We start from the raw sequence: 17966 nt of genomic DNA, 5'->3' as shown, positions 1-17966 counted from the left end.
CACCTTTCTCAACAACTCTGAGTTTGATTTGCTTAGGGGGGACCACGATGTCCGGTGGATTCTTAACATCACAAACGTAGGTGCCGTAGTCTTTGAACTGCATGTTGTCTATCTTGATTGAAGCATCTTTCTTATTGAGATCTCCGGCCCAGGTAATCCGGTCCTTAAAAGGGCCGTCTGTGCCAGGGTATGATTTCCCATTATTGTAGTAGAAGACCTAGTTAAAAAATAAATATGTAAACAAAACTTTCATTTGTGACGTTTTCCTACAGTATTGCGCAGGTACACTACAGGATATAGTATAAGCATAGTAAACGAACAAAGGCTAGTGGCCAGATTTACAAAGCCATGTGTACTGATTTATTGGGCAGTTCATGGCTATTTAAAGCGTGCGGTATGATGGCAACTTGTAAAATGGCCATCCAATTTTTGGAATCAACGTCAGCATAATTCAGGAGTGAAAAATGATTTTTAGATGTAAAATCTATGTAAAACCTTTAGATTTAAAACCATCAAAGTACCAATGTAGCCACTATTATGTTAAGTGTCTTTATTGCCTAATAAAGTTTATTCTGTATTTTTCCTAAGGTTTTTAAAAATATGAAGAATCACCCATTATCCTGCATTGCCAAGTCCTTAATCTGTTATATAGTTTTTAAACGATAAAGTTTTAAAGTTGTCACGGGAGACCAGGCTAAATACACCTTTATACTGGGATCATATCATTGAGCAAAGCGAATAAGTAAAATAAATTGTAATTTATTCCATAGAAACAGGCAAACATTGAATTACAATAGACAGAAAAAGATACACTTACTGGGGGGTCTGGGGTTGACAAACTGACTTTCCTAGTTGAAATAAAGTCTTTAAAACAGTCCAGTGGGGACTTGGAAAACATTCCGGTTTAAAAAGTACTGAAGCCCTTTTCCTTGCAATCGCAGCAAGGCGTTTCTGGGCCTGGTCCGAACTTAAAGCAAATTGGACTTCTGGAATCACTTGGGAACACATGGAACACCCAAGAAAGAACAGCAAGAGAGAGTTCTGGGAGGGCGACTAGCTGTCATACACTTTGGGACAGGCCGTCCTACCTCTTGCCCTCCAACCAGTGGCATGGGAATTTCATCCCTAGCCACTCACACACTTTGCCAGGTTTGTGAAAGCTGGCACCTCTGGCTTCAGAACAGTGAGAGAGTATGTGCACAAAACGCCATCTTGCCCACTCACAATTCAACCCCCCCCCCCCCACCGGCTCAATGCCACCAAGTCTGGGCTAGGCACAGGGCCCTTTTGAACTGAGGATATCGGTGCTCCAGTTAGTCCTCCTTGCTAACAAAGGATTCACACCTCCTGGCATCTCATAGGCTTCTAAGTCCTGGCTTCCTCCCAGACGCATAGGCACCGAACCTGGTAGCCATGACTTTGAAATCCCACAGTACATTTACTGGATATAGAAATTGTCCGGTCTTTTATGTGTGGTAAAATATACCAGTCTTTGTTCTGGTGTCAGGGATGGAGTGAGAACAATTCACCTAGCATCACGAGCCTCATTCTAGGCACACATTCGAAAAATAACGTAACATTTTTTTTTTAAAACCCTGCAAACATGCTCAGTTTTTTAACCTTAGCTCAAGCACCTTCCTGAACCACTACTCTAGGCTCAGGATCCCTGGGCATGTATGTGGGTACCTCTGCAATACTGGGGAATCCCTGCTATACTAAGGACTCCGTGTATACCTGCAGATATATTTTAACCCCTTCATACCCGTTTACCTTGTCTGTAAGATGCTGCAGCGGGGATTGTCGGTGAGTCGCAAGAATGTTTCCAGGGTCCGAGGTTGGCGGAGTAATGCACTTAGCTGTATCCGAAGATATCACTCAATCTCCGGATACAACTTTTGGGGTATCCCCTAACATTAGACACATTCTGAAGAGACTTCCTCCGCCAAACCCACCCTGAAACTTACAGCCTAGAAGTCTCCCGATCCCAACAAAAAACACATAATTCTTTGTTGCAAAATCAGTATACAGTTGCAGTAATAAATTTTTGCCATCTGGGTTCCAGAGCTGACACTCTAAGACCCCAACACACGGGTCAGGGATAACCAAGTGGGCTTGACCTTTATTATAAGCCAAGTTAACCCCTTCACCATCACAAAAGTACACACACGATAATAACCTGTGTGTCTTGTATTACAATCTGTAATTTGCTAAGCCATTAATTGGGCGGTCCATGAACAAGTTGCCACACGCTTTATTAGCCGTGCACTGCCCAGTCTTGCTATCCCTTGATGAAACGCGTCGGGCTACCACTGTGGAGGAATGCGGACACCGCCTTGAGGGGCGGAGCTACCGATTAGCAGAGGGCAGGTAGAAGCCACAGCACTCAGTAAAACCCAGAGACTGTCACTATTTTAGCTAGGCATTTGAGAGTATATATATATGTTCTGTTTTAGAGAATGTAACACTACAGAGCCTCTTGCACTTCTAGTAGACTTCAGACAAAATACAGATGTGACAAATGTGGGGTTAAAAAAAATTAAATAAAAAAAAAAGTGGCATTAATAAAGGGCTCAACTAGAAAATCCAACCAGATGTCAGTCAGTAAATGTTAAGCCTGCTATTTTAATCAGTAGTGTGTTTGTTTTAAACTTTAAAGGGAAGAAGGAGCGGCTCAGTGAGTAACAGCGCCGTAAACAATGACATTGAACCTGGATCAATGCCCGGTGCCCATTCCTTGTGACCTTGGGCAAGTCACTGTCTCCCTGTGCGTCAGACGCAAAGAACATGGATCGTAAACTCATCTGGACAGGGACTGTGTCTGTAGAAAATTACTATGTGCTGCATACCTATAGTATAATTGTGACGCGCTTTGAGTGCCATATAAAAAGTTAGTTATTTTAGAAGATAGAAAGCTATGTTTTACGATAGATTATATTATTTTAGGTATAGAGCGCAGTTCGAGATCTTTCGTGCTTTGTTTTGGCAGTTTGCAGACTACTTGCTTCTCGCAGCCGTACTTTGTTATATTGTCAAATATCTCCAGTTTAAGCAAACCAGAATAAATAGAAAAGAACCATACCGAAAACGCACTCCCTCCAGACTCCGGCTGGAAGCTCCAGGAAACGGAAGTCGAGCTGCTGGTTACCTCTGATGACTTGAAAGTGCAGGACAGTCTGGCCTGGGTCCCATTCTCTACAAACAACTCGTCAGGTGTAGAAACAGCCACAGCAGCAACATCACGTACTGCAAATAAAAACCACGAAGCTCAGAAACAACCAATGAAAGAACGGGGGACGTGTGTCAACATGAGCTGGACTGGAGAAGTCTCAGATTCAGACATTTTTAAAAGCCTCAAAATATATTTTACATTAAATATTTAATTACATTGAAGCAGCTACACCCCTTTTTTTAAATATTATACGCAACGCATAACAATGCGTAATTCTACATTCTTACCAAAGCTGGAAATAGTTTGGTGCTCCTGTTATAAATCTGTCAAAATCCTGATTGTGTGCCCAACATAATGATCACCTTTCAGTTTCAATCCTTCAGTCAGTGTAACTCAGCAGCTACAATGTATCCTTATATTACTAAGTTACATTATTTATTGTTACAGCTCAAACTGCTGGTAACATTGCAACAAATGATCACAAACAGGAAAGGGTTACAAATATCTTGCACTGCTGGGGAGGTAGCTAAAGTCTGCTATAGAAATCAAAGGATGTGTTAAAATAAAAAATAAATAAAAAAACATTAAAAAGGGCATTAAGTGTTGGTCACTACTTATCTATTTGAAGAAAAAAAATTAAGATTTTATGTTTTGTCGGTTTAAAACAAAACAAGAAATAAACTACTGGACGATTATAAATGATGTATCTGATCGAGAAAGCAGAGAGAAAAAGAAAACAAAAAAACATTTGTAAATGGGACTGGACTTCACATGTTCCATATTCCTAATGTCAGGATAATGTGTAGAAAGGGGCAACTAAGCAACAAAGAAAAAAATAATGTATATTGCTCACAAAAATGAGACCATCAATAACCAATAACCCCTCTGGCAACAAAAGGTATTCAATTCAGGAAGCTCGTGCACAATGCACAGCAGCTGCTTCCTGCACAGTGCGTAGCCCAGCGGATTCTCAGTCTGCGGTCTCAGAATACCTCTCCTGTACCATTAGGAGGAAGTCACAAGTCACTAGCACGGGACAAGAGAGTACACTGCCAGAACCAACTTCAAATTCCGCTAAAGATCCTGCCAAGATAAAAACTTTGAGCTGATAACCAAGGCTGCGTCCACGGTCGGGCGGACCGTGCAGAGGCGTGTGCACGCTGACCAATCAAACTGCCCAAGGCAGTGATCGCTTCCGTGCGGAACTGATTTCAAACTGATTTCTTGGCGCGACAGGCCGGTCACGTGAGCGGTTCGCCCAATGAGGGCGAACCAGCTCCGTGACGTCACTGGCACTCCCCCAGACGGTGCGTGTACCATGGCCAGGGAAAGCACCCGCTTTCACTCAGCCTCCGCGCGCCTCCGCTCGGGAGAACTTACTATGTCCGCAGCCTTGTACTGTGCAAGAAACTCACCACATTTGCTTTACAGCAAGTTAAAAGGTCTATTCGTCCTAGCTCTTCACTGCCAGCACAACCAGCCTTGCCATAAAGTGCCGACTTGGCAGGATTCCACAAAAAAGTATTTGCTCAGAACGAATAGAAAAGTGCTTACTGCTGGTTTTCAGGAGCTGCGTTATTGTTAAACTACATGTGTACGCTTATTGCCACTCTTCAGAAAAGCACTGAAACAGTTATAGCCAAGTGCTTTCAAGTTACTAGAGCTTTGATATTTCCCATGAATTTCACTTGTACACTGGGGTTCTGCCCAATAACTCAGCAATACACGGATTCTCAATTCAGTGTCCCTACACAGAAAGGGAGTGTGTGTGGGAGGTGTTCATCCTTCCCACAGACTCCTGTTTGAGGGGCCTGTCACAATACTAAAGATAAAAATGGTCTCATTCAACACAAATGACGTTTCTAGTTGCAGTCTAACATGCAGACCTGTCTGAGACATGCGAGTGTGTTCACAAGTTATCATTTTATTTGCAGTCTAAAATTTATGAACAATGGTAATTGTATTGCCCACTCAATCATGTTCCCATGAAACTTTCCACTTCTGTATTCCATTTAATGAAAATAACCTGGTTTTTGCCTCAAGTAAAAAAACGTCAATATCCCCCACGCATGTGTTTTTGTAAGCAAATTAGATACAGGGTTTAAAATGAAGCACCACTTCAGCTTCGTTTTGTCACTCACTATACGAGAATGGTTAAAAAAATTATTTTTATTTCTTTACATTAAAAAAAACAAAAAAAAACCCACCACAAGTACAAGCTGGAATGCTACAAATACACAAGTGATACGGATGCAACCAAAATGTCTGATTTATAACGCAGCAGCTCTGACCATTACAAACGTGTGATTACTAAAGAAATGGGAGTAGTATGTTGTGTTATTTTGCCCCGTGCAGGGCGCGTGCACCGGCCCCGTGCAGGGCGCATGCATTGGCCCCGTGCAGGGCGCATGTACTGCGCACCATTTTGTAATTGTTAAGCGATTTGATTACCACAGGGAGAAAAGTTCTATCTGAAACAAAAGATATTACCAGACCTTAAAAATATTATGCAATTCAGTATCTATACATTTTTGTTTTATATATAGCTAGAAAATGTACATGGCGCAGTGCTAAGTGGAGGCTTAACAGAAAAAGTGTAACTGCTACAGTCTTTCCGCAAACTAAACCAGCATCTTACTATTTATTTTTTTAAAAGCTTTACCTTAAACCAAAAAAAGTTTTTACTTCTGTGTTATATAATGCCTCCTTCCTCAATATTTCCCCAGAACAGTGCAAACACATGACTCTTTGGGAATCGGACCTGAATTGTGTTTTAAACGCTGAAGACTTGGAACATTTTTGAAGCCACTCCTAAATGCGCTATTTACACCGCTGTAAAAGAAAATGCTTATATGGTCTTATTCAGATTGTTAATGCTCAACAGGTTAAGTGCAATCTTCTGCTGTGTTTTTCCTATATGTCCAATGGGTTTTTGGCAACAAAACTAGTCTAATATATATATGTGGTGGTTTGGTCCCAGAGCTGCCAGGTTTTAGACAAAGTATACAAGAAAGATCCTCTCTTTCACTCACCAGTTCTGTTTTCTTAAGTCATTTCAAAGGTAGGCACACACTCCAATAAATTGATCACACACATGGTGTAGAAAGGTGTTCAAATCCTGCTGGCTGAAACAGGCTCTCCCATCTGTCTCACACAAGGAGACTATACCACATTTTGGTAGAAGTGAAAAAACAAACAAAAAACTAACAACGTTCCTCAATGATTTAATTCCAAATATCAAAAGGTGTGGCAATCCTGGCTGATATACAATAGTCTTTGGGGGTTTACACCCAAACAATAATTAGGCCTCAATCCTTATAGAATACAGTCCCATCATTCCCCCTTGTGTACATTTACACATTGGGAAGGTGTTCCCCTTTACATGTCAACCTCACTACAGTATTTGGCTGATCTTTGCGATGTCTGAATATTCTTAATATTAAGCAATGTAACTCTGCATACTTCCTGGTACTCCTTGTATATACAGTACACACACCTTACTTTCTGTATTTCTGCCCCTCAACCCACTCACCACCTAATGCATCAAAAAGAAAAGTAAAAAAACGAAATAAATGATATGCTACAATCTAAGGGCTGGGACATAGTAAGCACTTAGGTGCTGCTGCTCGCTCTTGCTTGCTGCTGCTTGCTCTACCAGGAGCTTTTTGCTGTCCTGGCAGAGGAGACAGCAAGCGCGCTTGGGAGGCGGGTATCACTGTGTGTGTGTCACTTGGTAGCTGTCAGTGTGTGTGTGTGTGTCACTTTGAAGTGGTCTGTGTGTTTGTGTGTCACTGGGGAACCTGTGTGTGTATATGTGTGTGTGTATATTATATAATATTTTAAAAATTAATAAAAAAGAAAAATTTGTGAGAATAAATTATTTATTAACATTGTGCAACTTTGATAAATATAATCACACCCCACACACACCCCCACCCACACACCCAAAAATAGCATTTACAGAAATCTTTACCTGAAACTATTTAATCCAAAACATTTTCAGCCAGAGTTGATCTTACATTAAAATACGGACAGTATCCAAAGCATTAAAAATATAAACAAGAGATAGTTATTTTTTCGGGTCAGTTCCGGTGCGGTTTCCACCTGTCGGCCAGCAGAGTCAGAGCTGTGGCATACAGCAAGTAGCCAATCAGAAGGCAGAAAGTGCAGGATGCGGGCCCCAGAGAAACGAAGGCGGCCAGAACAAAGTATCACCAAGAAGAGAAGAGTCCAGTAGCCGTCCATAAACCTGAGGCGGACGCGAGGGGCTCGGCAAGGCGGTGTGAGGCTTATGGTGTGTGTGGTGGCAGCGCTGATCAGATCGTACCGGGACGCGCACACACACGCACACACGCGCACACGCTCTGTAGTAATGCCGGACCAGCTGCAGCCCCATTGGATGGGAGCGGTCACGTGACCGCTCCTCCGCTTCCCAGAGCGGCAAATTTCAAACTTGCTTGTCTCGGGGAAGTTTCTCAGCCTCCGCACGCATCAGCAAGCATGCGGAGGGAGAAACTATAGCCGTGCTGATTACAGATGCAGGGGCTTTGTGCATCTGTTCAGCGCGGCTCAGCGACGCTGAGTTCACTATGTCCTGGGCCTAAGGCTTGTATTATGCTAAGCACGTGCAGCAATGAAAGTTAACCGTCTCCGTGACCGTGTATCCACTGCCGACGCACGCACGACAGCGCTGGCGCGGCAGCTGTGTGGAAAGACAAAGATTGGTCTTTTCCAGCAGCTGCCGTACCATGTGACACTGAGCCTCCCCTCCCCATTGGCTCACAGCCACACCACGTGACGCGTCAACGCTAGGGAACACCATTCTCTTGTATCCCATAGCGGCTGACGAGCTACAGCGTGTAGTAAGCTGTGCAGCCAGGGGGGACCGGGACCGGCTCCGCAGGATTCCCCTGCTGGTGGGGAACTCGCGTGTGGCCGCCCGCGCCACCGAGCGCAGCGGGACCGAGGCCTTACATGTACAGAACTTGAATGGGATATCAGTAGATTTCAGTGTCATAATTATGTTGATATGTATAAATTATTGTACAAATTATGATAGTCCACAAAGCAATTTTGTTCGTTACTGTATCAGAGTATCCAAATAGGTTAAGCCCAACGGTTGCTTGGTCACTTATCCCAGTCTTGACAGATCTGGCCCAAATCAAAGAGCCATCTCTAAAATGTAGTCATCAGTATTTAAAACTGCCCCCTAATGACCAAGAGAGGCACCCCACCTATGAGGACCATGGTTCAAGTGATCTCTGTAGCTGCCTTGAAGGAGGATCTGTCTGGGCCACCTACCATCCCAGTTTCGGATGCGAGAACACAGGAGAAGGCAGCACAAACGTCTAGATAAGTAGCGATGGAGCTACAGACCTCTATCACCATCCTGCACACCAAAGAGTCACTCCACGCAACACATCAGGCATGACTGAAAAGCACTGCAATCCCAAGTCCCACTTTGTCTCAAAACATGCGTGTTAAACCCAGAACACTTTTATAAAATCAGTTTTAGTTGACCCGTGGAAGAGTAAAACTCTTGGAAGCTTGCCCTAAAATATAAATTATTAGTCCAAACTAAAAGTATTGCCTGATACAGAAGTACTGTTTTTTTTTTACACTAATGCAACTGAACCAACACAGCTACTTCAATCTAAAACAAAACACTCTTTTTCTTTATAAACTGCCCTTATTTTCCCTTCTTCAGGCCCACCAACAGCTCTGTCAGAGACCAGGACTGACCAGCTTAGCAGGAAGAACTGACCTGTTGCACTTGAGGGGCCTTTCTGCGGAGAACGCAAGGATGAGCCCAGCAGAAGATGGGTGAAGAAAATAATAGTAAATAAAAAATAAAAAGGAGACCCTACTTTCAGGATCCGCCAGCCAGGTCCCCCTTCCTGCTGCCAACCAGTTGAGCAGGAAGGAGAAAACTTGTGTGTTGGGCCGGGGGTGGGTGACATTCTGTGGATGGAGCGCACAAGAGTAAACCCGGCAGAGGAAGGAGCTCTCCCGGTCAGCGGCCTGTCTTTCATCCTGCTCAATTTATCAAAAATTGAGGGGCGTTTGACCTTTTTTTTTTTTACTCTCCTGATTTATTTTGGAGACATTTTTGCATAACATTTTCCTGGCAAGCAAAACATCTTTTTATTTTCATTTTAATTAGAACCTTGTAAACGCTGCTCTATCACTCGGGCCTGCAACTTTGAAGTTAGTAAAGTAAGTTAATAGGATGCTGATCATAACTATTTTACAACTCTTATGGAATTTGGCAGAAGAGCTGATGCAGCAAAATCTAGAATTTAAATCACTTTTGGAACAAGCAACAAAAAGAACAGGATCCCAGTAATGCGGTACTCAGTACTAATATGGGAACTCATACACAAAGCTAGATAGTAAAGGTTGAAAACGTTTGCTACCAAAAGGTGCCAGCCGACAAGGAATTCACAGGGTAGTCATCACCAAACCATTGACCAGTGACCATGCAATAGTGTACTGTGTAAGAAAAATTAAACCATCCCAATCAAGCCCTAAAGTTCTCCTCACTAGAACATTTAGAAACTTTAACCCACAACAGTTTCTGGCTGACCTTACCAACTGCCCATGGCACAGAATAGATTTAATTCCCGACCCTGATTCTGCTGCGCTTGACTATTTCCAATCCGAGTTCTTAAAACTGTGATACCCATGCTCCACTACGCAGAATAAGGGGGCGGGGGGCCCACCTTCCATGGGTTACAACTGACCTTATAGCAATCTACCAGTTCAGGGATGCCTTGTGGAAAAGCTACAAAGTAACTGGCACTACCAAGGATCTCAATCAATACAGATGTCTGCGGAATATGTGCACAAGGCAAACAAGGCATGGAAAAGCACAATATTACTTCGACAACCTCCTCCAGAATACATCAAACCCAGCTAACTCCTGGAAGGTTATCAACAATATATTCCAGCCTTCTAACCATCAACAACCAAGTAATATCATTAGGGGGGATATTAGTCTGACAAATCCCAGTGACATTGCAAATGCATTCAATGACTACTTTGTGGGGTGTGCTACTAACTTATTAGCAAAACGCAACCCAAACCACAAACATGAATCTCATCCTGGAAGTAGGTGATTACACAAGCGCTCCTCAAATTAAAACTAAGCAGCCAATGTGGACCCGACTTACTACAATCTAGATTCGTAAGTCTTGGTGCCCCAGCCATTGCCAAACCAATTGCTTCCATAGTCAACTATTCTGTCTGCAGGCCATATCCCCAAGACCTGGAAAACTGCCAGAGTTGTCCCAATCTTCAAAAGTGGGGACAAAAACACTGTCTCAAACTACAGGCCAATCTCTCTTCTCCCAATACTATCCAAAGTCATGGGAAAATGTGTTCACTCCCAATTAAGCGATTACTATACCAAGACAAATTTCCCTAGCCAATTCCAATCTGGCTTTCTCCCCAAACACTCCACCGTAACTACCCTGCTAAAAGTTTGCAATGAAATCCAGTGTGGAATGGAACTGGGACAACTCACTGGTGCAGTATTCCTAGATTTTGCAAAGACTTTTGATACTGTTGATCATGCTATCCTGCTTAAACTCCAGTGCTCTGGAATAGGGAAGCATGCTTTAAATTGGTTTCAGCTTACCCATCAGGTAGATCCCAACATGTGTCCATCTCAGGCTCTAACTCCAACCCCCTGGATATCACCTGTGGTGTCCCGCAAGGCTCTGTTCTGGGGACCCTACTCTTCTCAGTGTTCATTAATGATCTTCCCACAGCTTGTAAGGGAGCTTCAATACACATGTATGCAGATGACACAATCCTATATGCACACAGCCATAGCCTCTCCGACCTTGAACACATACTTCAGTCTGACTTTTTGAGACTCGATAACTGGATTTCCCAATACAAACTATTTTTAAACACTGACAAGACTGTAACAATGGTATTTGGGACCAAGACTAAATTCTTAAAGCTTCTAGTGACTGAGCTCAAGATCAGAACCAAAGCTAACACCACCCTAACTCCTGTTACTAGTTTTAAATACCTGGGCATAAGGTTTGACTCCCACTTAACATTCGGGATACACATTGATACCCTGACATCCAAAACCTATGCCAAACTAGGTGTACTTTACAGGAACAAATCCTCCCTAAGCCTGCTGGTCAGAAAGCGTATCACACAGCAGATGCTAATGCCAATTATCGACTATGGAAACATAGTATATGGCTCGGCACCCCAAATCCACCATAGCAAACTTGACAACCTCTACAATTCAATATGCCGTTTTGTTCTCCAATGCAACTACAACACACATCACTGTGAAAGGCTCAAAGAACTAGATTGGTCATCACTAGAGTCTAGGCGCAAAGTTCACCTTTCCTGTCTAGCCTTCAAATAATTTCTGGGCAAGCTACCCATCTATCTGAACAAACTTCTCACCCCTACCACATGCAGCACTTATCTGAGATCTGACTCAGAAAGACTGTTTATGGTCCCAAGATTCAACAAAGTTTCTGGCTGCTCCTCCTCTTACCATGCAGCCCAAAACTGGAACAACCTACCGGAGTCTCACATCCACCACCAGTTTAAGTTCTTTCAAAAGCAAAGCGGTCTCACATTTTAATCTGGTCTGTAACTGTTACATACGCCCATAATATATAGTATCTTAACTGTGCATGCAATGTCTTGTATATAATATATACCCTGTTCACTTATGTAACTGTATTTGTAACCATGTATTTGTCATTAAACTCTATGCCCAGGACATACTTGAAAACGAGAGGTAACTCTCAATGTATTATTTCCTGGTAAATGTTTTCATAAATAAATAAATGTTGTACTAATCAAGTAGTTACAACTTTAACCAGGGGTGGCCACCTCCAGTCACCAAGGACCACCAACCGGTCAGGTTTTCAGAATATCCTTGCTTCAGACTTCAACTGAGTCACCTGTGCTGAATAAGGGATATTCTGAAAAACTGACCGGTTGGTGGCCCTTGAGGACTGGAGGTGGCCATCGCTGGTTTAAACAAAGCTATTTAATGCTCTGCAAAGGAAAACAAGGGCCACGCAGTGAGTGAAGGTGGCTTTTCAATTATTATAATGGATCACTTTATCAAAACACCTGCAGTGTGTGATACTCAAAACAGAAGTGCCCTATGGTGCAGATTGACTCCAATACTGGAGATTGTATACATTGCACTGTGAATCTACATTGAATTATTTTATCCAATAACGTAGATTGACTCGAAAACATTGAGAACTATATTCAAATGGTGCTTTCATCTTAACACTTTGCAATAAATCTATATATGGTTTTAAAATATTGACAGTGAACAGCTGTCAAAGAGGGGTTTTGCCACCCGGAGGACACCGTACAGACCGGCCAGCCATCCTGACTCCACTGGGACCCCATATTGGGGTGCACGCGCAGACACGTAAAGCACCAAACAAGAGGAGTGGAGCGGAACACCGGAGGCAGACTGCGGCGGTAGCTGTCTTTCCAGAGAGGCTGAATTGTGCCCTTATCACACTTATTGCGCTGAATAGACAGGGAACATGTGAGTGCAACCCCTACATTTCCCTGTTCTGCTGCTGTACTAAACTGTATTATGCCCTGTCCATCTCATTGTTTATTGTGAGGATTCAAGCTTGCAGTTATCTACATCCATGCTTTATTTCGATTGCATCAGACAGGCTGCGAGTGCTTTATTTCACTAATTTAGCACTGCACCAGTTCACCTAATACTTATTTGCACCGTACACTGTTCTACAACACTAGATTTTCCCAGATGTTGGTGTACACAGAGCTTTGAAACCCTTGCAGGTCTCTTCAGGTGTATTTGCCGTCACTTAATCTAATCAGAAGGAAGGATGCAATACAGGGAGTGGGCAACTCTAGCCCTCAACGGCCACCAATAGGCCAATATTAGAGATATCCCTGCTTCAGCACAGGTGGCTCAATCAGTTATCCTTCAAACCTGACCTGTTGGCAGCCCTTGAGGACTGGAGTTGGCCACCCCTGAGAGATATTGCGAGAGATCACTGACTGAACAAAACAAAGTGGGATTATATGTAGGGCGTGCAGCTCACAGGGCAACTCTCCCTCAAGGATTTCTTTCCTCATATCAACATACACCCAAATAGTACATCAAAAACAGGAGGTATTTACCATTTCTCTACTGGTGGGCCAACAAGACAATCATATACCATGTACCCCAAACACAACCAGGAACAAGGAGCTTAAATAACAGGAAACAAACATGTCCTGCCATCAAAAGGCCTTTTAGCATCGAGGAGGAAATAGCATTCATCGACAAGCAACCGAAACCAGTTATATCAAGGCACTCACCCCCACCCCCCGAGCATTATATACACACACATTTATCCCTATTCCAGCTACTTATTAACCTCTTTATAGCAGCCAGGTGTACTACACCACATTGCTTAGTACTGAAGGAAATTATATAGGCGAACAGTGCAAAAGAAGCCACTTAACACAAGACACCCATTTACATGACAGTTCAATAGATATCAACACTGTATATAATATAAATATGTTATAAATAGCAAAGGCATTACTATTGGCAAATAGCACACGCCCATTTACATTACAACTAGACATGTTAGCGTTATATGTAGTAGTTAAAATAGGACACCCACGTACTAACATACATACGTATTAGCGCGGTGTTATTAGCGCAGCCCGCTTTGGCAGTGCAGAGGTTGCAGGGACTTCGGGCCCCGCTGCATTAGCGCAGCGCAGAGGTTGCAGGGACTGCGGGCCCCGCTGCATTAGCGCAGCGCAGAGGTTGCAGGGACTGCGGGCCCCGCTATATTAGCGCAGAAGTTGCAGGGACTGCGGGCCCCGCTGTATTAGCGCGGTGTATTCGCGCTGACACCCAGCTAGACAAGCGGAGCCGCAGGCCGCCATCTTATTAAGGGGCCCGTGAGGCCCGGCCGCGCTGGGAGAAACCCGCGAGGCGCGGAGTCTCATATCACACGGGGCCACACGCCGGGAGCCGCCCGCCGCCGGGGGAGAATACACTCACCCGAGCACAACACCGCCACTATCACCCAGCACCGCCGCCAGCACCGAACCGCGGCCATCCTCACTGCGCGAGCATTCTCCTCACACCCTCTCCCTCAGGAACGACGCCTGCGCATTGGCTAGGGCCGAGAACCGCCTTGGTGACGCAGCGGGAGACGATTGGTGGGGAGGGCTCCTGTCGATCACATCTCCTTGACGTAGGGAACTTGCGAACGCGCCATTGGCTCGCGCGGGGGGGAAGATCACAGCGCTCATTGGTCGAGGCTGCGCGACCAATACAGAGCAGCCGGCGGGTATGACGCAACAGCGTTTAGGGGCGGAGGGGGGTTTGAGTAACTGCCCATGATGTCAGGAGTGGGAGGGGCTTCGTGTCAGAGCACAGGTCCCTGCCGCGCACAGTTATATCCGCAGACACGTCACATAGTAAAAGAGCGATGATGTGTATGAAGCGGCTCGTTGGTCTAGGGGTATGATTCTCGCTTAGGGTGCGAGAGGTCCCGGGTTCAAATCCCGGACGAGCCCTATTTTTTTTTTTTTTTATATATATATATATATATCGCCAAAATAACAGGAGGTAAAAGAAAAAATAAATGTAATATGGAAAGGAAGTGTATGAATTAAGAAGAAAAACAGACACAAATGATTAAGCATATATAAATAAATATATAAATAGATAAAATAAATAAGAATACATTGTAAGAATAATGTCACTTTATAATGAAACAGCTATAAAAAAAAAGAAGTTAGTGCCATGCTATATGTACTGCAAATCTTTAGTGAATAATCCAGGAAATAAAACGATTGGAGTAAGAGGCAAGGACATTAAAATGGAATTCATGACTAATGCACCAATTTACTAAACAGTTAAATGAGATACAATGAAATGACGTACGTAAATGACATTCATTGCAATGAATCCACAGCTAAAAAAAAAGAAGATGGAGGGGGGGAAAAAAGAGGGCTCGTCCGGGATTTGAACCCGGGACCTCTCGCACCCGAAGCGAGAATCATACCCCTAGACCAACGAGCCGCTCGCTACTGCTGCCCTCCAAGTTTCAAGACTTTAACTCGTCATGTACCGACTCGGTGATCTCACAACCTGTCTGACATTTTGCCACACCCTATAGAGGAGGGATTATGTTTCGCGCGTACGCAATCTTCGCTAAGTGGATATACCCTGTGATTTATATCTTTACTGCTCAGGACAGGACGTTCACTGTGGGAAAGGTAGAGGGCATTCGCGGCGGCGCTGTCTTGTTACAAGCGTGCAAAGAGAGTAGTAAGATGGCCGCTCGGGGACTTCCGTTGATTCAAAAACAACAGCGTCCACGTGACAGACTGCATAGCATCCACGTGACAGGCTGCATAGCAACAGCTATGCTTGGTTGCTTGGTGAATTATTATCATATTCTATATATTTATATATATAGATATCTCTCTCTCCTTATATATAATATATTATTTTTATATACTTTTTTATTATTCTTTTTAATAATAAAAATAGGGGGGGGGGGTGACGCAACGGTCAGATCACTTATTGTATTGTATAGTATTGTATGTCTTTATTTATATAGCGCCATTAATGTACATAGCGCTTCACAGTAGTAATACATGTGGTAATCGAATAAATAACAGATAATATAAATAACAGATCATGGGAATAAGTGCTTTATACAGACATAACATTAAGGAAGTGGAGTCCCTGCCCCGAGGAGCTTACAGTCTAATTGGTAGGTAGGGAGAACGTACAGAGACAGGAGGAGGGAGTTCTGGTAAGTGCGTCTGCAGGGGGCCAAGCTTTATGTATCATGTGTTCAGAATATCCACAGTGCTATTCGTATGCTTCTTTAAGCAAGTGTGTCTTAACGTGGGTCTTAAAGGTGGATAGAGAGGGTGCTAGTCGGGTACTGAGGGGAAGGGCATTCCAGAGGTGTGGGGCAGTCAGTGAAAAAGGTTTAAGGCGGGAGAGGGCTTTAGATAAAAAGGGGGTAGAAAGAAGACATCCTTGAGCAGAACGCAAGAGTCGGGATGGTGCATAGCGAGAAATTAGGGCTGAGATGTAAGGAGGGGCAGAAGAGTGTAAAGCTTTAAAAGTGAGGAGAAGAATGGAGTGTGAGATGCGGGATTTGATCGGAAGCCAGGAGAGGGATTTCAGGAGGGGAGATGCTGAGACAGATCTAGGAAAGAGCAGAGTGATTCTGGCAGCAGCGTTTAGGATAGATTGTAGGGGAGACAGGTGAGAGGTAGGAAGGCCGGACAGCAGGAGGTTACAGTAATCAAGACGGGAGAGAATGAGGGCCTGAGTCAGAGTTTTAGCAGTCGAGCAACAGAGGAAAGGGCGTATCTTTGTGATATTGCGGAGGAAAAAGCGACAAGTTTTAGAAATGTTTTGAATGTGAGGGGCGAATGTGAGAGAGGAGTCGAGTGTGACCCCTAGGCAGCGTGCTTGGGCTACTGGGTGGATGATCGTAGTTCCAACAGTAATGTGGAAGGAGGTAGTAGGGCCAGGTTTGGGAGGAAGTATGAGGAGCTCTGTTTTAGCCATGTTGAGTTTAAGGAGACGGAGGGCCATCCAGGATGATATAGCAGAGAGACATTCAGAAACTTTGGTCTGTATAGCAGGTGTAAGGTCAGGTGTTGAAAAGTATATTTGTGTGTCGTCAGCATAGAGGTGATATTTAAACCCAAAAGATGTTATTAGGTCACCTAGAGAGAGTGTGTACAGAGAAAAGAGAAGAGGTCCCAGGACAGAGCCCTGGGGTACCCCCACAGAGAGATCAATGGAGGAGGAGGTGTTAGCAGAAGAGACACTGAAAGTACGATGGGAGAGGTAAGATGAGATCCAGGATAGAGCTTTGTTCCGAATACCAAGAGTATGGAGAATGTGAAGGAGAAGAGGATGGTCCACGGTGTCAAATGCTGCAGAGAGGTCGAGTAATATGAGCAGAGTGTAATGACCTCTGTCTTTGGCAGCATGGAGGTCGTCAGTTATTTTAGTGAGGGCTGTTTCCGTGGAGTGAGCAGTGCGGAAGCCAGATTGTAGAGGGTCTAGGAGAGAATAGGTGTTGAGAAAATGGAGCAAGCGAGAGAATACAAGACGTTCAAGGAGTTTAGAGGCAAAAGGCAGGAGGGAGACAGGTCGATAGTTAGAAAGACAGGTAGGGTCAAGCTTGCTGTTTTTGAGTAATGGTATGACTGTTGCATGTTTGAAGGAGGATGGAAAGGTTCCAGAGCAGAGGGAGGAGTTAAAAATGTGTGCGAGTGTAGGGATTATAGTAGGAGCAAGAGGTTTTAGGAGATGGGAGGGAATGGGGTCAAGAGGGCAAGTGGTAGAGGGAGAAGAGGCGATCAACAGCGACACATCCTCCTCTGAGACAGTGGAAAAAGAGTCAAGGAAGGCAGGAGGAGAGTTAGGAAGAGGTGTAGGATGGGAAGAAGAAACAGAGGGGATGTTCGGACGTATGGATTCCACCTTTTCCTTAAAATAGTCAGCAAAGTCCTGAGCGGAGATGGAGGAAGGAGAGGCAGCCGAGGGTGGTTTGAGTAGAGTATCAAAGACAGAGAACAGTCGGCGTGGGTTAGACTTGTGCATGTTGATTAGTGCAGAAAAGTAGGCTTGTTTAGCTTGCGAGAGGGCAGAGTTGAAGCAGGATAGCATAAATTTGTAGTGAAGGAAGTCTGCGAGAGTGTGAGACTTCCTCCAGAGGCGTTCAGAGGAACGAGTGGAGGAACGCAGCATGCGTGTGTGGGA

General features: G+C 44.1%; 1 protein-coding gene and 2 non-coding genes across 5 annotated transcripts in view; 1 reads left to right on the top strand and 2 right to left on the bottom strand.

The window, feature by feature from the left end:
* The window catches only part of MPZL1 (myelin protein zero like 1), a 48970-nt gene extending 34593 nt beyond the window's left edge, over window positions 1-14377 (bottom strand). For all 3 annotated transcript variants that reach the window (XR_012800362.1, XM_075593621.1, XM_075593622.1), the window contains exons 1-3: window positions 14217-14377; window positions 3080-3243; window positions 4-217 (exon numbers count right to left, since the gene is read on the bottom strand). Coding sequence is in view for 2 of the 3 variants with exons in the window: in XM_075593621.1 (XP_075449736.1) it covers window positions 4-217; window positions 3080-3243; window positions 14217-14274 (436 nt within the window). In the remaining variant the exon portion in view is untranslated. The remainder of the gene's footprint in view (window positions 1-3; window positions 218-3079; window positions 3244-14216) is intronic.
* A 288-nt stretch (window positions 14378-14665) lies between these two features.
* TRNAP-AGG (transfer RNA proline (anticodon AGG)) lies at window positions 14666-14737 on the top strand. Its single transcript has one exon. It is a non-coding gene; the product is annotated as a tRNA-Pro (tRNA).
* Window positions 14738-15173: 436 nt separating this feature from the next.
* TRNAP-CGG (transfer RNA proline (anticodon CGG)) lies at window positions 15174-15245 on the bottom strand. The gene has a single exon. It is a non-coding gene; the product is annotated as a tRNA-Pro (tRNA).
* Window positions 15246-17966: the final 2721 nt, after the last annotated feature.

Source organism: Ascaphus truei, chromosome 3 (genome assembly GCF_040206685.1).
Source record: "Ascaphus truei isolate aAscTru1 chromosome 3, aAscTru1.hap1, whole genome shotgun sequence".
Lineage (NCBI taxonomy): Eukaryota > Metazoa > Chordata > Amphibia > Anura > Ascaphidae > Ascaphus > Ascaphus truei.
The sequence above is the reverse complement of the archived record's forward strand: the minus strand, read 5'-3'. Positions and strand labels throughout refer to the sequence as shown.